The 27,908-nt window shown below is 35.0% G+C and overlaps 1 protein-coding gene across 1 annotated transcript in view; it reads left to right on the plus strand.

Moving 5' to 3' along the window:
* ASXL3 (ASXL transcriptional regulator 3) overlaps positions 1 to 27,908 on the plus strand; it is a 229,028-nt gene that overhangs the window by 32,435 nt on the left and 168,685 nt on the right. The window contains 1 exon segment of the mRNA XM_060173676.1: positions 7,273 to 7,355. Coding sequence (XP_060029659.1) covers positions 7,273 to 7,355 — 83 coding nt within the window.

Below are 27,908 nucleotides of genomic sequence, written 5' to 3' on the forward strand. Positions count from 1 at the left end.
CAAAAAGAGGCTATATATAATGTCAGTCCTTTTGTTTTTAATTGCTACTGCTGGGTTTCCATACGTGTATGGCTCTAGGTGGTCATTTAGTTTTTCTTTCTAATAAAGAGAGAAGAAGAGACAGAAGGAGAAAGGAGCAAAGAAAGAAAACTGCACCATTGTTCCCCCACTTGTGGAACTTGCCCCCACTTCTCAGGTGGGGACCAGGGGCTTGAAACTAGGTCCTTACACATGGTGCATGTGGCATTACCAGGTTCTCCAACAACCAAACATTTATTTCCCTCTTCTTTTTTGTTGAAAAGATTCACATAGCCTTTACACCACAATGAAGGACCTTTTAGGATTCCACAAATTGAAACATAAATTATTGATATGGTTATTAAACCATGAAGGTATTTTTATTTTCCAATCAAACTTATAAACCTTTAAGAGTGTTTTCTTGAGAACCTGAAGGTCTAAAGTTTTAACCATTACATTAAAAGTTGTTCAAAGAACTTATCATTGGAGTATTTGGAATGACTTTTTTGAAGGATTCCAAGAAAATCATGAGCAGACTTAATATATTTCAAACATGGTGCCTCTGGACCAGAAAAATCAAACCAAAACTCTTAGACAAAGACAATGTTACTGTGGTTTGTGATTTGGCAAGTAATTTCTTTTTTTTTTAAGATTTTATTTATTTTCCCTTTTGTTGACCCTTGTTGTTTTATTGTTGCAGTTATTTTTGTTGTCGTTGTTAGATGGGACAGAGAGAAATGGAGAGAGGAGGGGAAGGGAGAGAGGGGTAGAGAAAGACAGACACCTGCAGACCTGCTTCACCACCTGTGAAGCGACTCGACTCCCTTGCAGGTGGGGAGCCTGGGGCTGGGACTGGGATCCTTAGAAGCTGGTCCTTTGTGATCGGCAGATGCAATGTTGTTTGGTTTGGATTGGGTCCTGGAGCTCAGCTTCCCCAGAGTCACACCCTACTAGGGAAAGAGAGAGGCAGACTGGGGGTATGGACCCACCAGTCAACGCCCATGTTCAGCGGGGAAGCAATTACAGAAGCCAGACCTTCTACCTTCTGCATCCCTCAACGACCCTGAGTCCATGCTCCCAGAGGGATAGAGAATGGGAAAGCTATCAGGGGAGGGGGTGGGTTATGGGGATTGGGTGTTGGGAATTGTGTGGAGTTGTACCCCTCCTACCTTATGCTTTTGTTCACTAATCCTTTCTTAAATAAAAAATTAAAAAAAAAAAAAAAAAGAAGCTGGTCCTTGTGCTTTGCACCACGTTAGCTTAGCCCGCTGCTACTGCCTGACTCCCGGCAAGTAATTTCTTATCCTTATTTGTGTAGATGTTTTACTTCTTCTTCTTATCCTCCTCTCCCTCCTCTCCCTCCTCCTCCTCCTCCTCCTCTTCCTCCTCCTCCTCCTCCTCCTCCTCCTCCTCTTCTCTAGGACATGTGGAAATCTAGAGAAGGGGAGCTCTCTGGGACTGAGCTATCTTGTGTAAAAGATACAGGGATATCAGTGTTTTGAGATAGGACCTGATAGTCGTGTAAATAAAATGAAATCCAAGAACTGTCTTAGTCAGTTTTACACATCTGTTTATGTGCTCTTAAAAATACAAGTAGATGGTGTATTGCTCCAAAGTAAAAGACTCAGGTGAGGTGGGGCTCAGGTCCTCGAATATGATGGCAGAGAAGGACCTATAGGTCCTTGAATTATTATGTCTAAAACTGAGAACTGTTAAAACTATTGTATTTTTTTAAATGTTGACTGTAAACCATTAATCTTTCAATAATTTTTTAAAAAATACATGACTATCCATTGCTAGGAGTGTAGAAGGTCATATTAATACCTTGTGTCCCTAAACATGAAAATTCACCACTTTCGAGAATTGTGCTGAATTTTAAACCTGTTAGGGTCTAGTAATGTAGAAGACAGAAGATAGTTGAGGACTGAAAGGACATTCTTTAGTGCCTAATGTCACAGTATAAGAGCTCTAAGATACAGTTCTCAGAGAGTGAGACTGACACAGAATCACACATGTAACTAAGAGAATAGTTTGGTTCACTAAAAGGAGAATGACATTTTATGTCAAGATTGAAAGCTCTTGATTTGCAAAGAATCGGACCAGTGGTTTCTAATTGCAGTCTTCTCTTGGCGTTGATAGTTATAATCATTTTAGCTATAACTACTAAGAAAATTCAGCAGTTCTGTTTCTTTAATTTTTGAGGAAATAATTTATAAAGCAGTTGATATTTAGCAAAAACATTTGACGGGACTGGAAAATGTAGCTTTGAAGAGAAGTGCCTGTGGATAAGGGTACAATTTGCATACTTTGTAGTGATTGCTATTTTGCTGTTATAGGTATTTGGAATTCAATGAGATATTCATATAAGTAATTATTATAATAAAGTAATTATTATAATAAACAGTTTTAACATGGATTAGTAATAAATTGTGAGGATGCTATGTGAAAAACTTTGTTCAAATTGCAGCCAAATGTATAAAGCGAATAGTAGTTTATTATAGTTGGTAAAATAAAAAAGACATGGAACACTGTGGGTAAGTTTCTTACAGTACAAGTAGATGTCTCATTTAATTCTAGTTTGAATTTCATCTGGAAATATGAAGATGTGAACAATCGAAAAGTTAAGAAGGAATAATGAGAGCAGTGTCTTGTAAGGGTAGTACAGTTTATATAATATTACAGCAATTAAACCAGTGTGGTGCTGACACAGTAATTGATTGAAGGATCAGGAGAACCTAGCAGGATTCCTGGACAAACCCTCAAGACAGTAGTTTGTAGTTTACTTCAGAGACCATAGGGATTCTCAAAAGCACCCTTTGCCTTTAGAGGCAATAACTATTAAAAACTCTCATCTCTACTTCAACAAAAAAACCTCTTCTTTAATGCATTTTACATATTGATTTCACATGCAAAAAAGTTTTCATTAGTTTGGTATTAATATAGGTAGATGATGTGTCACTAACCATAAGTGACTTAAGAAACAAATTATGTTGAAGAAAAATTACTTACTAGTAGGAGATGGGGAATTCAGTTGGTGCTCTACCTTGGTATAGGAGTTAAATGACAAATTAATAATGAAAATATGTAAATACTTGAAGAAAATATGTGTAATACCCACAAACTCTCTGAATAAAAATATTCTTTTAATTATAAGTGTTGTAAAAGTCACAATGAAAAAGCCTGATGGAATTACTCCTGTAAAAATTAAAAAGTCCTTGTAATTTTCCGAATCTACCAAAAATGTAAACAACAAAAGTAATACGTAATGTATTACGTAATACTAATAATAATAATTACGTAATAATAATGTATTACGTAATACATTACATTACGTAATGTATTACGTAATGTAATACGTAATTTTGTAATACAAAAGTAATATGTAATGTTGTGTAGGAAAATCTTATTCTTACTCTATAAAGAGATTTCTTACCCATTAATAAGGAAAACAAATACTGCAAGTGTGATGCTATTAAAAAAAAAAAAACACCCTTTTGATGGGGGTGGGGCACAGAACTTTGGTGGGTGTGGGGTAAAACTATACTCTGTGATCTTATTATCATATTAATATTTAATTTTATTTTTAAATTAATTTTGGATAGAGGAGAGAAGTTGAGAGGGGAAGAGGAGATTGAGGGGGAGAGAGACACCTGCAATAATGTTTCATAGCTTCTGAAGCTTCCCCACTGCAGGTGAGGACCTGGGCCTCCAATCCAGGTTGGATCTTTGCACATTGTAATGTGTGTGCTCAACCAGGTGTGCCATTGGCCAGCCCCTACTCTGTAACCCTATAATTTTGTAAGCAAAATCTATTTTGAATGAGTGAGTCCCATGCTTTATATTTACTGTCTCATTCCAACGTGCTGCCCTCCCCCTTGAGTAAAACAGAATAAATCAGAATTGAACACAGCTTCCCAAAATTAGAGATAAAAACAAAAAATCTTTTGATCTATTTATAATAAAATGATAGTTAAAATAATCATGGATTACCACCTACTTGATATATTAAGTTGACATAACATGTACGACTATAATGTTGAATACTGGCAAAGCTGTGGGGAAGAAAAAATGTTCTGCCTTTTGAGAATCTTAAATAGTTAACATCTTTGCACGTGGTGCAAAGCCCAAGGACCAGAATATGGAACCTGGTTCCAGCCCCCGGCTCCCCACCTGCAGGGGAGTCACTTCACAAGAGGTCAAGCAGATCTGCAGGTGTTTATCTTTCTTTCACCCTCTCTGTATTCACCATCTCTCTTCATTTCTCTCTGTTTTTTCCAACAATGATGACATCAATAACAATAGTAACCACAACAACGATAAAACAAGGGCAACAAAAGGGAAAAAAATAGCCTTCAGGAGCGGTGGATTCCTAGTGCAAGCACCAAGCCCCAGCAATAATAACCCTGGAGGCAAAAAAAAAAGATTATTTTAAATAATTATTATTCATGGTTAGCTTTAAAATTTGATTTCTCATTTTGCCACAATGATATCTATTTGCCCAAACCAGTTTGAACTAGTTCTGAATATCTGAAATTTGATTATAGGCCCTACTTGTAGAAAAATCTAACTGTGATGTTAAATGTAAAATACTCTTTTGCAACTTCAACCCCAGTTCCTCAAAGGTAGGTACAAGGTAGAAAACAGTTGGAGAAATATGTTATGTGAAAATATTAAATAACAAAACAATATTCAAATGCAAGCTGTATTGGGTAATATCAAGAAAGATGATGCAAAGAGTATAATTTTGCAGGATGAATACAAATGCAATAGCCAGGGCACTGTTGGATCAAGGAGGAAATGCTCAGTCTAGAGTTTGGTCCTCATAGTTTAGGATGTCATTTCATTCTGAATGTGACTTCTCCCATCATAGTGTTTGAATGTGGCTGCCTGCGTGTCTGATTTATGTCTCTACGACGTATCACATCATTTTGATGGCACCAGTGTTTTTGTTCTGTAAAGATTATTTCTCCATATCTTTTATTCTGTTAATGTTCACACAGCTAGTTCAGTAGATCTTATTCACAGCCAAGAAAGTCTCCTTCTCTGTCTCCTTTCTCTGTCTTGCAGGAACTGCGGGGTGGCTTCTGGTGCTTTGTGTGGCTTCATCATTTCCTTCCTACCTCTCATCTACATCATGATGTAATTCTTGGCACTTTTACTTCCTTTATAGAGTAGGATGTGATGTCATAGAGAAGGGGACAGGGCTATCCAAATTCTCTCAATTGCTGGGAGGCGCTGTCCAGGTGTGCTGAGGGGCCTGTACTCAGGAAGAGAAACAGGGAGTCCTCCACAGTGAGTAACCCCACTTTCGAGTGCACCCAAATATCCACTACAATGTTGCACAGTACACTGGAATTTCCTCTTTGGTCCTTTCTAAATTTAACCAGTTTGCCTTTGGACATTCCCAGTTCAGCTCAATTTTCCTCTGTTCTCTCCTTTCAGTATCTCTTTCTGCCATCTTGTGCCTACTCCACGCCCCACCCTGCTAAATCTCCCTCTTCCTTGCCTGCTTACTGTGTTTGCCTTGTGTCTGTTGATCTTGTGTTCATATCTCTTTATGAGAGAACATTAGTGTCACCATCATTGCTTATTATTTGTGGTAATGCCCACCCAATATATGTAGTACATGTGACCACAGCATCTCCTTTCAGTAATTCATAAGTGTGCGCTGTTCGACTTATAGTTCTTGTTTTAACATAATCTGTCAGCTTTCATGTTCCCATGTCTGTTTACTTTTCACCTTTCTTTGTGATCTAACCTTTCTCTCTTTTCAGGTCTATTTTACAGTTTCCTTCTTGCCTTTTTAAAGCCAGTATTTTTTAAAGAATATTTTAGTCCTCTTCCATATAGAGGTACACCCATGTTTCTTTTCCCCCCTTTCCCGGTTTCAGTTCAGTTCTCTAGTGCCCTACACTATGGGAATAGTTTTCCTTCTTTTCTTTTGACATACTTGTTTCCTTATACTTTTTCTTAAATATTCATATTTCTATATGATTTGAAGAACTTACCTACTGACCAAGGGACTGATCCAGACTGGGAAAATGGAGAAAATTTCTACTAAGGGTGACGCAGGAGAGAGTAGCCCTTGTGGTAAGGTGAGGCAGACTGTCCTTAAGGACTTGGATGGACCTTTGCTAGTGACCCAGTTGATAGTTGATCATCTATTAGAAAGTCACAGAACTTTTTTGATTGAATTTGGAAGTTGACTTTTCATTTTTTTCATTTTTAGAGTAACTCTATTAATTCCTTGTAGGAGAATTCTACTAAGTATTCATAAATTAAAAACTCTTGAAACTTTACATATGTAGGACCATGACTAGTACAAGGAGAGGTTGCACAGCATTTTAAAAAAGATGGCATCTGTCCTTAGATGAAGTCATTGTGAAGATGTGTGTAGACTTGTTTCTTGTTCATAGAGTTGGTCCCTATAGTCTATGTTGTCAGGCAGTGAGGACACTGTTACCTACTAAATGTAGTTAAGACCCTGGATAAATACACGTCCTCGATTTTCAGAGCCTGTGAACTAATCCCTAGAGAAATACTGTTAACTCAGGTATCCCCATACTTTATTTGAAATAACTCCCTTCTCAAAAGTCAGTAGGAGACAAAAGAAAAATGGTACTCAGTTCAAAAAACTGAGATGGACTGAATGGAAAGATGAAGGGGTTGTCTAGAAATTAATTGGAAAAGGCAAAAAAAAAAAAAAAAAAGGAAACTGAGCTGAACTGGAAAAACTCGCTGTAATGAGTTACTTGGGTTTCTGTAGGCTTTATTCATATTTTGAACATGAAGATTTTCCCCTCATTTTTTTGATGTAGAAGAGGTTTATCAAAATATGAATCCAGTGAGGTTATTTGTAGCCAGTACTTTGTTTTCTGCTATTTACAGTATTCAACTACATGCTTTCATTGTCCTTAAAACTTAAGGAACATCCTGAAATTTGCCTTAAACTATAAAATGTTAAAAATTTTTATCAAAGGAAATTACTTATATTTAAAGCTTTTTAAAAAATTTATATGCTTTTGTGGTCAGTTTTTGAAGGTTAGCCCCTTTAGGCTACAGAAATGGCCATAAATGTCCAGTAAAATACTTCATTTTCCCTTTGGACACTTGAACTCCATGATGAGACTTTACTATGATGTAAAAGTCTCTTTCCCTTTGAACATTTAAGGAAACATTGTATGACTCACATGCATTTTATTGTGTATGCTTTCATGCAATAATCTAGGATTGTATATCTATCTTTATTTTTAGGCACTGGAAAAACATCCCAACTCACCAATGACAGCAAAGCAGATATTGGAAGTCATTCAGAAAGAAGGCTTAAAAGAAACAAGGTCAGTATTCATATTTATAACACTGTCTGAATTCATTTATTATTAATTGCCTCTAATTGCAAAATAATCTTATCTAAAATTTTGACATTATAATTGATTGTGAATTAGGTAACAACCTGCAAAGGCTTTTGAGACTGCTAAATATTTGGATGACCAAAGGTTTCCTTGGAACTTCCTGTTGGTTTATTCAATTATATTAGGCAAATTGATTTAGAACATAGTTTGTTAACAAAGAACAACACTGTTCTTATTAACTCTTCACTGGAGTTACTCCTATTTATCTTTCTTATAAGAGATGATTGTGTTTTTGAAAGAGAGCATTATAGAGAAATACATTTACTGGCATAGTAATTATATTCTAGGGTATGTAGATGAACTTACTCCAATAAAATTTAAAGTGCCAACAAATGTGGTTGTAAATAATAGTTTTAGTTGAGACATGATACATATAGCAGCATTTACTCATTTCAAATGCATTAATCATTAGTCAAAGTATATTCTCATCACCATTACCTAATTTGGGAATACTTCACAGTTTACTTTTAAGAAGTATTCATCACCTTAAAAAGCAATCCATGACCATAGCAGTCATTTTTCTCATTTCCTACTTTGCTCAGGCCCCGGCCACCACTAATCAAATTTCTCTATCTCTACATTGGCCTGTTTTAGACATTTCCTACAATGGAATTGCACAATATTTAGCCTTTTCTGACTGACTTCTTTTAGTTAGTAGTATAGATTCATCCCTGTTGCATGTAACATGAATCAGCACTTCTTTTTTATTTACAGGTTATTTTCTATTGCAAGGGTATATGCACTCTGTTTATCTATGATTATCTCATGTTTTAAAAATAATTTATACATGTATTTGTTGTATAGAGACATAGAGAAATCAGGAAGGAAGATAGTGAGACAGAGACTCCTGTAGCACTGCTTCATCACTTGTGAAGCTTTCCCACTGCAGATGAGGATGGGGACTTGAACCCAAGTCCTTTGTGCCGTAATATGTGTATTTCAAAGACTGTGCCACCTCTGAACCCAGATGTCATTTATATTTTAATTTTTAGAGTCTTAGCTTTAGCTAGTAGTGAGTACTATATATATATGATGTTATTTTGGGGAATTTTTTTAAAAATATGTAATCATAGAATTCTCTTCTCATTTGTATAATTAATCATCTATGTTACATAGAGGGAATTTTGGTGAGAACTTACCTACTGAAAAGTCATTGAGTGACTGCATTTTGTGAAAATTCAACCTGATGACCTACCTTTTGAATTTTTTGACTGATATTGAGCTAGAACTGCTGAGTGAAATGAATATCTTCCAGAAACCACCTCTCTTAAAACAATGCATATTACCTATAACTTGAAGCTGTTCAGTGTGAGTTTCACTGGCCTCTGGCTGTTTAAAGAAGATATTTTGCAAGCACAGTCCATTGATATCCAATTTTAGTAGGATCTAGAATCTTGGCTCAATTTTTTAACTCTATTTTGAAGTATCTACCTATTTTGAAGAAAGAGCCTGAAATAATCTAACTATACTATTGACAGTAATTTTTCTGTTGCACAATGATGGTAGTTGGGAGGGGAGCTGCTCAGAGTCTTAACAGCTTTGTTAGAAAGGTCCTGTTCTTCTCAATATCAGTGTGAAGAGTTAGGGAACAAAATGGGGACACTAGGAAATTAATTTTCTCCTTACTACTTGTCAAAAACCCTGAAAACATCTTTGCTATTAGAAAGCAATGAAAATCTTTGTACCACAGTCAAAAGATAGAGGATATAAAAATCTTAGGATATCCACTTCTGTCAAATGTGGGCTTTGTGCCAGAGAAATCTGCCAACACAGACATAGGAAAGCATCTCTTGTAGGTAAGCATTTGACATTTCTTCATTAAGATACTCTTCTCCACAGGAGTCACTATGCTGTCAGTTGTTACGTACCTTGCAGTATAAAATTTCTGTAGCATAGCTCTGAATAGGACTTTAATTATACGTATCATTGTAACACCAGTATTTCATAATTTTCAATACACTAGTCATCCCAAAGTGGCATATTGAAAGATTTTAAACATACATAGTTAACAAAACAAAAACCTAAATAGCATTTTTAAAATGTGAAGAGCATAGAACTGTGAAGCACAGCACCCCGTTCCTCTGTAGGTACCCTCCCTCCTGCTCATTATTGTGTCCTTTTGTTCAGAAGGCAAAAGAAAAAAAGTTCACTGATGGACCAGTTTAGTAAGACCTGTAAGGAATTCACAGGTGAATTAAAAGAGGAAAATTAAAAGACAGACAGACCATGGTTCTGTTTAAATAATTTTCTGTCAAGTCCAACCTGTACTGAATAGCCTCAGATTATGCAATCAGTGCTTTGATTTTTTTTCTACCCTACTTTAACCTTCCTGCCTCCTGCCATTCATCACACATGAATGGCATGTCTGTGACCTCTAGATCTAGAAATAAAAATTTCTCTATGAAGTGCAAGTACCAACTCTTAAATAAGCATGTGGAGATTTTGAGTAAGTTTCAAGCTTTCCCACATATTATCTATTTGTGTTGTTTCAAGGAACAGATTTTGACATTTATTTCAGTGACTGCTACCTTTTGAGTTTATAAATGCTTTCTGAGTATTTACGGTGGCCGAGTAAATGATGCATTTATTTTTCTTAACGTTACATTTAGAAATTTGGTCATCATATGGTCAAACAGCTTTAATTTCTTGGTGTTTATGAATGCTATTTTAAAAAATAAATACAGGTTTGTGATGTGTCTGATTAAATTCATAGGATTACTTATAAAAATCATCCTCTCCTCGTTTCCTCTGTGAATAATGAGGACATGTTAATAATTCTCTCTAGACAATCCATCACCTAACTAGGATTTCTAGAAAAGAGAAAATTGTGTTTTTGTCCGTCATCATTCCAAGCCTGGAGTGCATTTGTTTCAAGCACCATCAGGGTCTCTTTTTCTGTGTGCCAGACATATCTCTAGTAGCATTTACTTTGCTTTACTGTAATCTTGTCCTTGTTTGTTTTCTCATCAGCCTTTAAGATCTTTAAGGGCAGAGTACCCAACACTGTTGGCACACAGTAGATACTTTATACATATTTGTTGAGTCAATAAACTTCTTCCTCAAGATGTTAATTTGCAGACACTTTAGCAATGACTTTGGTTTGGATGTAGAGTTAGAAGCTTCTTTTTAATTTTATCTGTTACATTTTTTCATGCTATTTGATAGTTTGTGTTTAATAAGAAAAAAAAAAACTAACAGTTTTTATGGGAATCCCATCTGATAGTGTTTGGCAGATCATCTTTGAACAAGGCTATTATTCTATTGTTTCTTTTCAAACACTGTAATTGCCATAGTTTGAACTTGTCACTTATACTGGAAATATAGCAATGATTTTGACAGAGCTAACATAGTTATTCTGTGTGTGTGATATTAGTAATTAATTTGAGATGAATTTCTTGACATTTATGGCATTTCCCCCTTTCAAGTGATACTTTAAATTATAAACTTTTGTATATATGAATAAAAAGGGACATTTTATATCATGTTCTGTTTTCATTCTTCATGTTATTGACAAAACGTGCAGTGTATGATTAAATTTGATTTAGGAAAAAAACCCAGAATGAAGTAAGTAGTTTTTATATGATCTTTAAAAGTTAAACATACATGAACATAATAAATTATCAGAAGAACATAGTTCTTTGTTGAAAAATCAATAAGATAATTGTATTGTGAATTATTTCTTTAAATGAAAGTGATTTTATCAATTTTGTCTTCTAAATAATCACATAAAAGATTTTGCCGAAATAATTTCATTTTGGTTGGTGTATCTGTATATACTTGCTTTACTGACTCTGAATATTCTCAAGTTTCTGTTACATAGTTGAGTTGTCAGCAAAAGATAAAATATAGCTGTTTGGAATGCTTTACTGATGATCAGAATCTGATAATCAAATAACTATGTTTTTAATATAAAATGGGATCAAAATTTTTATTTCCTAGATTCTAGTGGATAGATTGTTAATAGACCTGTTTGGACTACTCTGAACTATAGTTCATTTTCCTCATGGAGTTAAGGTGTTTCTTAGAATATGGTCTTATCTTCAGTAATGAAAAGTATGTTCTTAAAAAGAGAAGTAAGCATGCCATGTTGATTGGGTGTGTTTTGGGGCTGTCCTGATTCTGCTTCCCTATTTTTGTTTGCTTATTCAAAGGTTATAATTCTTTTACAAGGAGGACTGAGGGATTTTTAATGCTTGTGGGCATGTTTTTCTCTGCTCATGTAATTTTTGGGGGGGATGCTTCTGAAGAAATGAGTGCCCTGTTGTATAACTTCTTCATGGGCAATGAATGTTGAGTAAAAAAAAAAAAAAAGACTTCCAAAACTTTCTTAGTGAAAGAAAAATAGCTATCATTAGTGGTAATTTTTTTATGTGATGGGCATTATCATTGTAACTGTCATTAATGAACTGTATACAACTTTTGTATTATTTTTATGAGGCAAACAGTTTTGAAAGAAGCTGAAGAAGTCATACAACAGAGGCAGCAGCCCCCCATCCCATGTGCACTTGGACATACATGCACCACACACAGAGCAATTAAAAAATGACCATAGGCTGGAGCTCGAAAATATTTAGGACTTACATTTTTACAATATTAAACATGGTATATTTAAAATCTGTGTTAAAGTTGATCAATTACTTATGTAGCATTAGTCCATGACAATATATCAGTTGAGATGATCTCTAAACAGCCTCTGTTGTGTGTAGTAATACTCAGCATATGGGCATAGTTTTAATTTTGCAATGTAAAACATGTAATTAACAAGTTAAATTTTTTTAATGATTCTGGTAATAATGAAGACTTTACTCCAACTGATATCTGTTAGAGTATGCTTTTAACTACTTATGTCTCTGTGCTTGTTATTCTGCAATCTCTTTTATGTTATGCTAAAATTAGCATCTCCATTTTATGCTATTTTTAATTAAAGATGATGTACTTTTAGGGGGATATAATGTTAAAAGTTCTATCACCATGTATAGTGACAAGCAATAAAACTTGGCATTTCTCTTGGTGAAATTTGAACTTTTTTTTTAAATTTTTTATTTAAGAAAGGATTAATGAACAAAAACATAAGGTAGGAGGGGTACAACTCCACACAATTCCTAATTAGTGACGTAGAAGATTATTCTTTCTCACTGCTGAAGTGTTTTCTCTAGTGTTAAGAAAAAAAACACAGATAATTTATGTTGCAAAGTCATTTCTTCCCTCTGATAGCCATGTTGGCATGCTTCTTTTCATACTGAAATAGTGGTCTATTTTAGTTGTGTTGGTTCATTTTAGAATTATTGTGAGAGTTCACAGTGTCATCCCTTGCATTTGTTAAAGTATTAATTCTTTCACTGTGTAAATGGTGTGCACAGCACACCACATACTTAGAAATATATGAATCAGTGGTGTCATTAAACAGAAACATTATGTATGTGTGTGCTTGTATAGTTGTACATTCATGAGTTGTATTGGCAAACCTGTACCTATAATAATCTTCTTCTTTGTCCATGTTTTATTTGTCATCACTACTCATACTAAAATGAGTCATTTCTAACTTTTCCTAGACTTCCCTGGCTGATTGGTTCATTTTTGAAGTGTTCATTGTCTTACATGTATATACCAACTCTTTGCTGTTCTTCTTTGTATTTGCAGTTTCCTTTTTGTCGTTACTAGATGTTATTCTGAACCTACTTTTTTCAGATATAAAGTAACAGGAACTGAGAGGCAGAGGGAATAAGAGAAAGTTTCCTTAGCACTAAAATTTCCTTCAATGCAGACAAAGTAGGTGTGCAGTCCTGGTGCGCAATCTTGCCAGCCCTGCACACTTATATGCCTCTAGGCTATCTAGTCCATTATTGGTTCTTTAAAGTCAGTCAAGCCCCTTTAAAGCTCCCTTTTCCCCTCAAGCATTCCTGCTTATAATTGCATTTCTTAAACCAATAATCTACAATTTTCTGGAGAATGTATTGTCCCTAGTAAAATTGTGAATCAGAAGATATTACCAGTTTTATATTTGGCAATAAGTAGATAAAATAAACTAAGTTATCTTTTTTCTGGTCACACGTTGTATTCATAAATGAATAATTTTCTGACAAGGGTTTTGCTGTAGATGATGGAAACCTCTATTATAGTTTACATTTAGTTGAGGTTCTGAATTTTATTGTGGTTATATATGTGTACATTTAGTTTTCCTAACCAAAATCTTTTTTAAAAAATGTTATCTTTTGGCATTGTCATTTATTTTACATGGTATTTATGAATGAATTCCTTTCCTTGTGCATATGCAATACTGCTGAGAGTTCTTCCTAGCCCAATAATTTCATTTTCTATATAGTGTGAGAGGGTTTGAAAAGTAAAGGAGAAAGTGGACATAGGAAGGAACAGATAGGAGAGACATCACAGCAACACAGGGAGCTCTCCAGAGTGGTGTCACCACTGCTCTCCTCTGGTGCCAGGACTTGGTCCCAGGGTCTCATGCATGTTGAAGCATATACACTTTACCAAGGTAGCTATCTTCTGGCTCTGTAGAACCTATCGTTGTTACCTCATTGAACTTTAATCCCTTTCTTAGAAGCCCCATCTCCAAATGTACTCAAGCTCGATGCTAGAACATCAACATACATTTTTTTTTAATCTTGGGAGAGGGGTTAATGCAAGTTTTCAGTTCTTAATAATGATTCAGAATTTTGAACTCTACATTTGTCAAATTCATGGTTTGTCATAGGGATAATTATAGAATTTTGAGTAATCTGTTGAGTATTTATAACACTATACTTAGCCACAGTGACATGCTTCTATTTCCACACTGAATATGCTTTTTTAAAAAATATTTTTATTTTATTTATTTATTCCCTTTTGTTGCCTTTGTTGTTCTTTATTGTTATAGTTATTATTGTTGTTATTGATCGTCATTGTTGGATAGGACAGAGAGAAATGGAGAGAGGAGGGGAAGACAGAGAGGGAGAGAGAAAGATAGACACCTGCAGACCTGCTTCACCGCCTGTGAAGCGACTCCCCTGCAGGTGGGGAGTGGGGGCTTGAACCTGCATCCTTCAGCCGGTCCTTGCACTTTGCACCACCTGCGCTTAACCCACTCCCTGAATAAGCTTTTATATGTTCTTACTAACATATAAACTCATGGAGTTCTTGAATTAAGTTTAATGTTCATATATAATATGTGCACTCACATAACTTGATTTGAATTTATTTGAAATGCTGTGATTTCATACAGTCCTCAAGGCATCATTTTAACTAAGAAATAGGATGATCATTTCTTTTTTTTATTACTATTAGTGATTTAATAATGATTGACAAAATTGTGGGATAAGAGAGAATTATATATTCCATACAATTCCCAGCACCAGAATTCTGGATGCCATCCCTTCCACCAGACATTTCCCTATTCTTTATCCTTCTAAGAGTATGGACCAAAGATCTTTATGGGGAGCAAATCGTGGAAGAAGGATGACCATTTCATAATGCTTCTTTTTATTCTGTTATGCTGTATTCATTCTTCCAAATAACTGAACATAAAATCTCAGTGTTACCGAGTTCTAGTTATAATTTATTCAAGAAATACTGAGCATTCTGTCAATATTTCATTGCAGAAATAGAGACAGAATGAATATAAACTTAAGTTGTGTGTGAGTCTAAGTAGTCTGTGGAAGTAAAAATTTTCAGGGAGGAATTGGCATTTAACTGGGATTAGTTTATTTAATATTGTTTTAAGTGGTGTTTTTCTCTCATATCTCCTCATTTCCTTCCTTGCTTGTGCTCTTAATTGCCACATGCCTAAATCATTTTAGTTTTGCTTCCTTGTTTTGAACTTGACAACATAATTCAAATGTAAAACAGTGATATGCTGACATGAGGACTTCTTTTGATAGCTGATTTGTTATCAGAAGATTAACAACTATGACATTTTGTTAAGGCTTTCTAAAAGTGATAGTGAGTAATTCCCAGGAATAATTTTTAGTTCTATCAGAGCAATTAACTTACTCAGATGTCTATACAAAATCAAATTGATACTTGTTAACTGGGACTCTCTGAAATTTAGATATTTTCTCTTAATTTTTTTTATCTGAGACCTAGCAATAGTGTTGTGAGACGTTTATGTACAGCTCCTTCTACCTCTTTCTTTTGTTGGTAATCATCCTGTGCAACTTCTTAGTCCTCAGGGGTATAGGTACAGAGCTGTGCCAGATAACTTGTCAGATTAGAGTAACATAGGGAAACTCAAAGAAAGTTGGAGGGATGCAAATATTATAATACAAAGTCAGTCAATGATATGCCTACCAGGTGCTTATTCAGAGTTCACTGTGTAATACCTAGAGCCTTTGTGGAAATTTGAAAACATGTTCATGCCAATAGCATTCAGTACACACATGTTCTTCAGACAAGAAGTTTCTTGTGTGAGTATTTAACAGTATGACTTCAACCCTTTCCTCCCTGTCATTAGTTTTTTTTCTTTTTTAACTTTTAATGTGTGAGATATGTCTCTAGTGTAATGAATAATGAGTTTTTAAAAATACTGGCAGTTTGGGTTGGCCAGTAACTCACCTGGAAAGTGTGCCTTCTTTGTCAGGCACATGCCCCAGGTTTGAACCTGGTCCCCACTGCACTGGAGGAATTTTCCATGTGGTGTTATTTTCCCCTTTGTCTCTACCCATCTCTTCCTCTTTGGAAAGAGGTGTGGTAATGACTTAGTAATGACATTTTTATTTTTCATATCATTGTCTCTGTCTTGCTATCCTAGTAGCTATCTTTCTATCTTGGCACACTGGAACTTTGTACCTGTGTGATTCCACCACTCTTGAAGGACTTTTTTTTTTAATTTTTAAGATAAAGGCTTATATAGAGGGACAGAGGAGGAGAGCCAACACCATCTGTTGTATATGGTGCTTCCATGTAGTGTCTGATCCATGCACATGGTAAAGAGGACACTATTGGCCGTGCCTTTTTTTTTTTTTTTTTTACCTCCAGGGTTATTGCTGGGGCTCAGTGCTGGCACTGTGAATCACATTTTATTAGGCATGATAGAGAGAAATTGAGAGGGGAGGGGTAGGTAGAGAAGGAAAGATAGACACCTGCAGACCTGCTTCACCGCTTGTGAAGCATCTCCCCTGAAGGTGGGGAGCAAGGGCCCAAACCTGGATCCCTGTGCACTTCATACTATGTGTACTTAACCAGGTGGACCACCACCACCAGCCCCCTCCCCCTGTCTGTTTTTATTTTTAAGTTTATTAATTTATTTAATTAGAAAGAGCTACTGGAGTACTGCTCTGGTGTTCTGCACTGTTTGGGATTGACTCCAAGGCTTCAGGTATACAAAATATATTATCTTCCAGTCTGCTCTTTTGACATTTTTCTCCATTGTGGTGGCTTCACCGCTGCAGACCAGCGTTTTCAGATAGAGAAAGAGACAGTGAGAAGATAAGATACTGGAACTCTAAATATTTCCCCAGTTTTGTGGAGACCGGGCTTCAATGTGGGTCATGAGCATTGAAGACAAGGTGTTTTCCCAAGTGAATTACCTTGTTGGCTTGCCCCACCCCCGTCTCTGAAATTCTACATAAAGTGAACGATAATGTCTTTTCATCACAAAAATGTGCTCTTTAGTATAAGGAATCACAACCTTTAACCTATTGATTTGTTTGGTATGGTGCTAATTATACTGTACATTATAGGATATGTCAGATAAATGAATGCGAATCTGATGGTATTCTATTTATAGTCATTTGCTTATATTAGACTTAGTGCTAAGAAATTTACATAAGCTATCTATTGAAGCATTTGAGTCATGTGTCTACTATTTTTTTCATTTTACATACTAAGAAACCACAGCAGGTGACATTAAATGACTTGAGGAAATTCCTCTAGTTGGAAAGTGACGAACTTGGAGTTTGAGGTGAAATTCAGCACCAGTTGGATTATGTTTTAAAATACTTGTTGTCTGAGGTTAACAAACTTTACTTATTTATTTATTTTTGTGGCACTATGGCTTTGTGCATATTTAGTTTCACTGTTCCTTCTGGGGATAAGTTTTTATTTTTTATTCGTTTTAAAATTTCAGAGGTAGAGAGTTAGAAACACACACAGTGAGAGAGAGAGAGAGAGAGAGAGAGAGAGAGAGATAGCACAGCACTGCACAATCCCCTAGTTATGTTGGCATTCCATATTTCACATGGTTCCAGGGCTTGAATCCTACTTACTGAGCTATCTCCCTGTCTCCTAATTAACTTTTGATGAAAAAAGTATTGATTAAGTAAATACCTTTGTCACCTACATGGTTTAGCAGTTTTTCTATTTGTTGAGTGCCTTATATGCCACTCACTCAGTCTAAAATCTTATGTGCAGATGCATGTGCTGAAACTCATCTAATAAGGGCCAGATGGTGATGCACCTGGTTAAACACACGTATTACCCAGTGCAAGAACCCAGGGTCAAACCCCAGCTCCCCACCACAGGCCTGCAGTTGTCTATCTCCTTGTCCTCTCTCAACCTATCTCTCTCTCTCTCTCATATAATAAAAACTAGAAAAAAAATTTTTAAATGACCACCAAGAACTGTGGATTCACAATGCTGTCACCAAGTTCCAGTGATAACCCCAGCAGCAAACAAATAAACAAACAAAACAAAACAAACAAAAAACCACACTCATTTAATATATAGCTTAATAGTAAATTGGGTTGAAAGTGAGAAAAAACAACAACAACAAATAACATTACCATAGCCCTTTTACTTGGAGAAGACAAGCCTAAAGGAACTTTAATCATTTGATTGTGGGCCTAATGGTTTACAGTATATTTATTGACTCATGGATACAATTTCTCATTTCTCCTTGGTGGGTGGCTACAGAACACTCACTGCCTATTCAGGTTCATTTTCACCATCTTGCATTGTGAGCCAACACTCCCTCTTTCTTTCCCATCTTCCTCAGAGGCTTTAGCACAATACACCACACTGAATCTGAGTTTCACTTTGTGGTTTCCTTTTCTGATTTAGTTTCTTAAATTTCACCTGTGAGATCATCCACTATTTGTCCTATTCTTTTTTTGCATATTTTTCTTAATAATTCCTCCAAATTCCATCCAAGATGAGACAAAGACCATGATTTTGTTATTTTTAACAGTTGAATTTTGTGTGTGTTTGTGTGTGTGTGTGTGTGTGTGTGTGTGTGATGTATCTAATCATCTCTTTTGGGACATCTGGGTTGCTTTCAAGTTTGAGCTATTACAAATTGTACTGCTGTGAGCATTAGAAATTACAATTAGTAAAGTTAAATCAGGCTTGTATAGTAAGTAATTTGTCATAGTCATTATTGTCCTAACTTTTTCTTTAATATTTATTTATTTACTTATTTATTCCTTTTTGTTGCCCTTGTTGTTTTTATTTTTGAAGTTATTATTATTGTTGTTATTGATGTCGTTGGATAGGACAGAGAGAAATGGAGAGAGGAGGAGAAGACAGGAGAAGAGATAGACACTTGCAGACCTGCTTCACCGCCTGTGAAGCGACTCCCTGCATGTTGGGAGCCAGTGGCTTGAACTGGGATCCTTATGCCAGTCCTTGCACTTTGTGCCACGTGCGCTTAACCTGCTGGGGTACCGCCCGAGTCCCAATTGTCCTAACTTTTAACAGTACTTTTGGAATGTGTTTGAAAGCCACCTTCATTGAATGAAAAGAAAATTTAAAATACCATCTATTGTATAAGGCTGTAGCAATGCAAAAGTCATTTACCTCAGAACCATAATATTCTTTCTGGTAGGAATTTTAGAGATAGCCAAATTTTAAACTTTCATTTTTCAGGTCAATAAACTAAAGCTTAGAGAAGATGGTTGTCTGCAGTAATAGAACTAGTAAATAGACTCATCTTTATCCTTGGAATGTGTTAATCATTTCAGAATTTGAGGTATATGAATGTCTAGTGAAAAAAAAATCACACCTAGACTGTGTAAAGAGAAGATTAATCTTCTGATCTAAGGTACTATTTGAATGGACATATCTTTCTATTGATTTTCCAGAAGTGTTAGATTTTTATTGATCTAGTTATCACCTACCACCTGATTTTATTTGCCTCTGATAGCATGTATTTATAACACTGTTGGTAAGAGTTAGTGTGCAAGAGAGATTGTGATATAATATATACTTGAAATAGTGGTCTAAAATTCATGATTATGGCTTCTTTGCTGCCACTAACCCATGTTTAAAGGAGAACCAGATTGCTAGCATAATAGTTATGAGAAGAGACTTTCATGCTTGGGCCTCTGAGGTCCTGTGTTCAATACTTAGTATCCCCACATGCCAGAATGTAAGAGTGCTTTGGTACAAATGAATAAATGACTGAATGAATTAATCAATCCATTAATAAGTAGAATACTGAGATGAACAAGGAGTGGAGTTATAACTGTTATGTTGTCACTATGGCTCAATGTAGAAAGCAGTGAACTAGATAAGAGGATTTCTTTTACTGATCATATGCATTCTGACCGTCCTTAGGCTGTGTAATATGAGGAGGAAGTCTGTGAGTCAAGGATGAATATATTCACCTACAAATGACATGATTGTAAACAGATCATCCAGCACTCATTCTTTCAGATGTTTCCTTCTGAACTCTTTCAGCCTACTTATTAATCTTCATCCACACTGTAGCAAACACTTATTAAATTTCCTCATGTTCTCTATAAAATAAATTGGATAGTAATTAAATATTTCAGAGTATTAATACTTAGAATAAGATTGTGTAGTCTGGTTAGTTCATTGGGTAAATGAAAACACTGTCAATGTAACTTGTAGCAATAATTTAGTATTCATTTATTGAATCCTTTAGTTAATAATAACATTTTTGACCTTTCTTTACAAATGGATCTTATGTAGAAACATGTCTATGCAATATATATATATATATATATATATACACACACACACACATACATACATATGGTAATTTTACATATTAAATGAGGTTAAGCCCAATACATTTAGTGATTTCAAATAATTTTTGTGATGAATTATGATATGTTGTCTTATCCTTTCATTTAGTGTGATAATACTGATTTCTCAATTTTCCACTACTTCAGGTTGTCATATAGATTGCAGTTTATTAATACAGATAGATTAAAAAGTCCATTGCTGTAATATGTTCCTGATTTACATTAAACCATTTTTAGTTTAAATATGTTCATATTATTTCCTTTGGGTTTTGAGAATTTAGATCTAAACAATTACTTTTTTAGGTTTATTTAATTTACTGTGTATCATATGTTGTTGGAAAACACATGTCATATTTTTCTTTTTGTAAATTATTTTTATTATCTTTATTTATTAAATAGAGATCTCCAGAAATTGAGAGGGTAGGGGGAGACAGAGAGAGAGAGAGAGGAAGAGAGAGAGAAAGAGAGACACCTTCAGCACTGCCTCACCACATGCGAAACTTTCCCCCTGCAGGTGGGGATCAGGGGCTCGAACCTGGGTCCTTGTGCATTCTAATGTATACACTTAACCAGATGTATCACCACCTGGCCCCTTGTTTCATGTTTTCTATGCAAAAATATGTTGTGACTTTGCCAGCAACCCTGTATATGCTAATGCATGAAGTTGCATGGGAAACATGAAATTCTCACAGGGGTTTTAATCATGCAGAAATTTCTCTTTATAATCTGAAGATAGATAGTTCCAAGAATAAGGAGACAGTTTTGCAAAGTCATGTTCAGGAAGCTAGGGGGCCGTCCTTTGTTCTGTTGTACTGAAGATTTTCCTCAGTCCCACTGTTTAATGTGACTTGCCACCAAATCCCATGGCTGCACAGCATGGTCAGGGCATGATTTGAAAACTGAGTGCATCCATTTTCTTCTTTAGCCATATGTTTAGTTGCACTTACCTGAAAAAGAGGTTGGAGAAAGTGATTGTCTTTATTGAATAATCCAGGTTAAAATGTGGGAGTCTTAACTGTAGGGAAATTTAACTCTTGATGGACAACTTTACTGTATCCAACATTAAACAAAATATCTTGCTTTGCTTTTCATGTATTACTGTTTGACATTTGAGAAAATGTATCCTTGGCTTGATAGAGATACTCTATGTTTCAAGTTCTCTGATGGATGGCATTCAAAATTTCATGCCCTCCATCCTCACAGCCCAATTCAAATGTCATGTTCTTCCTCCTCAGTGAAAAGTTCTTTGAGCGCGATTCATAATTTTATCCATGCTATTCCACTACAAAATAATACATGCATTCCTTTGTTGTAGTATCTAATAAAAGCTATTAAGTTTTCTTTGGTTATAATAGGACTGCAGTTTACTTACTAGTAGAGCTGATTTTCCACCATTCTCTTCCTTATACTATCCCTCATGATATTTTATGACCAAGTAAACGGAAATGTGAATTTTAGTTTGTTTCTATATTTGTAGTAAAAGTTCCATAATATCTTTATTTCTTGAGTTGTTTTTCTTTTTTTAATACCTTATTTATTTAGGGGCCTTGGTGGTGGTTCACCTGGTCAAAAGCATACATCTGTGCCCTCACTCCCTACCTCTAGGGAGTAAGCTTCACAAGTGGTAAAGAAAGTAGTGCTGGGACCTGTTTGTCTCTCTCCAGCCCCCTATGCTCTCAAGTTCTCCCTGTCTTTTCAAATTTCTATGCACTGAATCACAGCAATAACCTTGGTGGCAATAATAAAATATATTTATTTCGAAGAGAGAGATACAGAGGGAATGAAACAGATCAAGTGAGACTGACCTGTGTGCTAGAGATTTAAACTGGGGATGGGGGTTTTGTGGCAGGTGGTGGCTCACCTGAGTGAGCACACATGTTACAGTGTTCACTATCACCCCCTTCCCTCTTAGTTTCTGGTTGTCTCCATCCAATAAATAAAAATAAAACAAAATAAACTGGGACCTCAGAGTCCAAAAAATGGCCACAGGAGCAGTGGATTCATAGTGCAGATACCAAGTCCCAACAATAACTCTAGAGGCAAAAAAACAAAAAACTATTATTACTTGATCATTTAGACTTTGAGCTGTCTTGTGTTTTAGAGACACCTAACATGAGATGACAAATTGTATCCATGTATCAACAACTGTGTTATAACTCTTTATTCCCCCAATAAAATGATCTTTGAAAAACATGACCAACTAAAATATATATGTCAATTACTAGAATGTGGCTTATGATTAATTATTTACCTAATTGCAAAACACCAGTTTTTTAAATAAGTGGGTTGTTCTGGGTATCTTATTTGTAACTTGAGAGATTTATTTCTCTATGTTAGATGTTTTTGCTATTTTAACCTTTTGAGTGTAAACGTCTATGTAAAATATTGCACATTTCTTTCTCACCATCAAATTTAAATATATTAACATTATATATTTTATTGAAAGCATTACTAAGTATAGTATGTAATAGTTTTGCACTCTTGAGAATTAGCCTGATTTCCAAAATTTTTGCATATTACATAGAATTAATACTTTATTTATTTATTTATTTTTGCAAGTCTTGCCTCTCTAGTACTTTTATATAAGCTGCATATTGTCAACTGTTCTGGAACACTTTCCCCATGGCACTAATATCCTAAGGGAGTTTTCTAGAGTGCCTTTATCACAGTTATCTATATTTCCATCTTTTTCTCCTAACCTCAGGTTATGTAACAGGGCAAATATGTAAAACAAGAGAACATAACCTTTTGAGGATGAAAACCTTTTTATATTGCCAAACACCAAGTAGACTATAAATTTGTGCTAAGTAGCCAAGTGATCTGTCTTTTATAGCATAATGTTTTGTTCTATGCCTAGGTCAGCAATTCATTCTTTGAATTATCCTTGTGAAAGACTATTTACGTTTTTTAGGTTGCACTGACATTTGTGTAGAATGTCCAGAGAAATGTAGTGATTATTGATGTAAATTTCAGAACAAGGCCTATCCAAAATGGTTTCTGGATATTTGAAGTTGATGGAATGACAGGCTTTGGGAACCAATGTATCTGTATCTACTGAGTAGATATGGGAACCAGCACAGCAGGTAGACATTTCCATCCTTTTTTTTTCCCCCCATTTTAGTGTCAACTGAGCATAATTGACAAGGATGGGTTGTGTCTGGCTATTAAGGCAAGTGTAAGTGTATGTGATGAGAAGCCTTCTATCAGTATTCATTTTTTATGTAACTAATAATTTAGAGTAAATGCATAGAAAGTAATGGTCCAGTGGTGTATTCCCCCTTTATTTTAGACACATTCTGGAAATAGACAAACTTGGTAAAATATTGTGCTGAGATTAAAAGTTTTACTCTCAATATTGTATTATTTTAGAAGAAAAAGACACACAAGGTGGAAATATAATTCTAATCTTGCAATAAAAGCCTAGAGAAGATAAAATAGTTTGCTCTTAAATAATTTTTCCACATTAAATAGTCTATCAGCTTCTCAAAAGTTTATTATCCATTAAAATGTGAGAAAGAAAATTGCTCTTTTATTTTTTATTCTTTTTCTTTAATATATAGTGCTTCTCAGGAAACCATTGAATATATTCATATATATATATATACACATATATATCTATGTATATTTGTGTATTTTGTATATAGTATTCCTAGCATTTGAGGTTATTCATTCAGATTTTTCTGTCCCTGATTAATGAGCAAGTGCAGTCTGAGAGTGCAGTCAAGGATATAGTTGTTAGGATTATGAAATTGACATTCATACATTGGAACTCAGGAGGAGGAAGATGTATTTGCTAATGCCAAATAGAACTTCCAAGTTTATCTGGCACAGTTGAATAAATCAAGAGTTTATTTGTTAAATAAAATGCTTTGCAATAGTTTGATCCTGTACACCAAGTGTAGAAGATTAGCACTGGAAACCAATACTGTGTTTTCTCTCTTCCCTTCAGGGCAAAGTATGTTCCATTTGAGACCACCTCAACTACTTTACCAGTCAGCAGCAGGTCTTCATATACTTTCAGTTTATCTTCTATTATGGAAAAGATCTTTCTTTGAATGTTTATGTTATTATCTCGAGAAGCAATAAATATATAGGATGAGTTCATCAACTATCAATAAATATTGACATAGGAGAAGAGCGGTTTGTGGGAGTTTTATGGTATATATATATATACACATATATAATATTTTCCAGTCTGGTTTCAGACCCCGTCATGGCTTGGAGACAGCGTTGGTGTGTATGAAGGATCTTCCTCGAATGAAGGATTTGGGACAACTTTCCATGATGATTATATTAGAGCCTCAGCTGCTTTCGTGTTGGTCATGAGGTGATGCTGAACCGAATGCTTGAACTAGCAAGAGTGGCTGGGATTGCATTGGAGTGGTTCCGTTCATTCCTTCCGGGTAGGTACCAGTTAGTGATGTTGGGTGAAAATGGACATAGAGGGTCTTCCCATATGGAACCCCATACTTGTCACTCATTCCCCTGTTGCTATTTAGTGGGTATGAGAGAACAGCTAGACACCTGGAGGCCAGGCAGTGTGATTTGAATGACTGTGTAGAAGGTTATGAGAGTGATTCCCAGATGGATGTCGCTCACATACTTTATTTCTGTTCTGTTAGTGTGACAATGCAGACTAGATTTGACACTGAGGAAGTGTGATTTGCTGGAAAGTGAAAACATAGGAGAAGACACTGGTGTGCATTCTAACTTTGCTGTCTGAATTACAGTTTGTGTAAACTGTTCCCAGATTTTGGCTGCAAACCTACATGTGAAAATCTGATTTCAATGTTAGTTAGAAATATTTTCTTCTATGAATCCAGAGTGTTCTTTCTTCTGAATATTTACTGCATCTCCAGGGTCTTTCTTGCCAGAGTTATAATTTGCTTGCCCTCCACCCTTCTGTTTGGGGCCTTTTTAAGTAAAGTAGCCTGGCTATATTAAAAAAATATTCTGAGGGTGATAACTGATTTTTTAAGAATATTTTGCTTTACCTCTGCTGAGAACACTTTATCGTTTTAACTCTACTTTGTTAAGGATCAAAGTGAACTCATTATATAAGGTTTCTTACAGTATAAGTATTGCCACTCTTTTTAAATTTCTCAAGTATTTTAATATTTATAGTGCATATTGCTATAATTTCTTCAGTTTTGAACATGTTATTTAGAAGTTTGGTACTTTTTTGTAACTGTTACACATGTGGTATTATTTCAGTTATTTTGTGGTATTATTTTGTGGAAATAAAAAGGTTAATGAGTGTTAAACAAAGGAGAAGCTTATTAGACCTAGGAGTATGATATCCATAACTAACTGATATAAAAAACACATATAGAGGTCTGTAAATATTATTAGAGTTTTCTTTTGAAGGCCATTTTGGCCAAAGGGTAGCAAACTAACATTTATGTAATAATCAGTCAGCATCTGGTAGTGAGCCAAACAGTTTTTACTCTATTTTTTTAGCTTAAGTCCTCACTGTAACATTGAGGAGTAGGAATTTTCTCTTCACTTTACAGATAAGTATTAATAAATTTATGCTGAGATAAGTTACACATCTTAAATATCTTCACACATAAATGGAAGATAGGGTATTTTAGCATGGGTTTGACTGGTTCTGTAGCATTGTCTTTCTACACAGAGAGATGTTAGGCCACAGGCAAATACACTTCAAGTGGGGATCCCAAAAGAAAAGAAAGAAGAGAATAATGTCTGTAAAAAGCATCAGCAAACCAAAGGGGAACTGACACACATAGGAAGATAGTAGCATAACATATGTTTTGAAAATATCTAGTGTCATAAAATTCAGTTTAACAAACCAAATGAAAAAGAAACAGTATTTAGAATGCTTAAAAATTTGCCATTTAAAAAAGGAATAAATTTAAAAAGTTGAATATATTTAGAATATTGAATTTTCTTTCTCCTTTTTTTCTTTTTAAATCTGAGTTCATTTTCTGTTTTGTGAAATACTGATACCTAACATTGGCAACTATGAAGATCAGTGACTGGAAATTAGTCCGTTAGTAATTATGTCAGGACAAATAGCATTTGAAAACTGATAGTAAATGTTTTTATGAAAGATATTTTAATGAGTATAATTTTTTTCTATGTGGGGTATTGGGCTGTGGCATATCCTGTAGAGCATCTGTGTTACTATCTACAAAGACCAAGATGCAAGTGCCTGCTCCCCACCTGCAGGTCTGCATGTGTCTTGCTTCTCTTCTTGCCTCTTATTTCCCCTCCCTCTCAGTTTCTGTCTGCCTGTATCAACAGCAAAATGGGGTGGGGGACCACCACCAGGAGTGGTGGCTTCATCATGCAGGCACTGAGCCCCAGTAGCCCTGGTGGCAATATATTAAAAAAAGAGAGAGAAAGAAATCTACATGGAAAGTCAGCTAACCATTGCCTTTCTTGTATACTTCTGACTTAAAATGTGGTAAACTTTTGTGTTCTACTTAAATATAAAATACCTGTGAGTTTCTGTTTTCAATTTCAGATGCTATTTGGTTCTATATTATCAGTTTTCCTTTTCATAGTTGCTGTCACAATAGATTAATTTCAAACATAGGTAGAGAAGTTGTTTCTTTGCTTATAAATTTGTTTGTAAAACTGGAAAGACACTGTAGCATATATATTAAAGCTGTTGTTCTTACCCTAATGTAATTTGTCATTGTTAACTATGGTAATGGTATCTTAGACAATAGCACCTTAAAAAGATAAAGAACTCTTTTAACTATAATTCTTTTCAACTTCAATTTGTTTTATCTACCAGCATCTCATAAAATAAGTCTTAACTGAAACCAACATCTAAGATTTCCTGGCTTAGTCTAAGTGAAATATTGATTTCCTGGAATTAGGTGGCAGGTATATCGAGGAACTAGTTCCTGAAAACTTTAAGTGGCTATCTAAAACCTCAGGAATATTAATTCAGGTTCAATGTGTGAGTTGGAGTTACACTTAATAAGATGCTTGCCAAAATGGCCAAAAGCCATGATACTTCTTGCTTTTGTTTTTGGAAACATTCAAAAATGAAGAGAGATGAACATATTTCATATTTTTACACAGACATAGGTAGTTCTCTATCATCTAAACAGTTTAATCTTTGTATTTGTTACAATTAACTGTTAGTTAAGTAGGGGTTCCGATTTTAAAATGAATTTTTACCCTTTTTGTAATTGGTGATGGTACACTTTAGGAGCAGCCTGTGTGCTAGTTGAATGTTGCTGTTGCTATGAAGTCATGTACAGGGAATCTTGTTTTGTCTAAAGGTACATTTCTCCCCATGGGTCATTAAAATGCACATTTTCTTAAAGATGATATTCATTCCTGTAAATAAGAGGTAATGCATATATAACAGTACTAGCATTAGTTCTGGAATTTATTAACATGTGTTTGCATAATCTTACATATTATTTATTCTCCTTAAACATTTGCATTGATCTTAGCCTTTGCTAACTTTATCTTTTTATTTCTCTCTATGGGAGAGTGTTAATATAGCTGATAGCAAACATACTAATTTCTGTGATCTGTTTCTATCCTAATATTTCTCATGAGTTACATTTCC

This window comes from Erinaceus europaeus, chromosome 15, assembly GCF_950295315.1.
Source record: "Erinaceus europaeus chromosome 15, mEriEur2.1, whole genome shotgun sequence".
NCBI classification, from domain to species: domain Eukaryota; kingdom Metazoa; phylum Chordata; class Mammalia; order Eulipotyphla; family Erinaceidae; genus Erinaceus; species Erinaceus europaeus.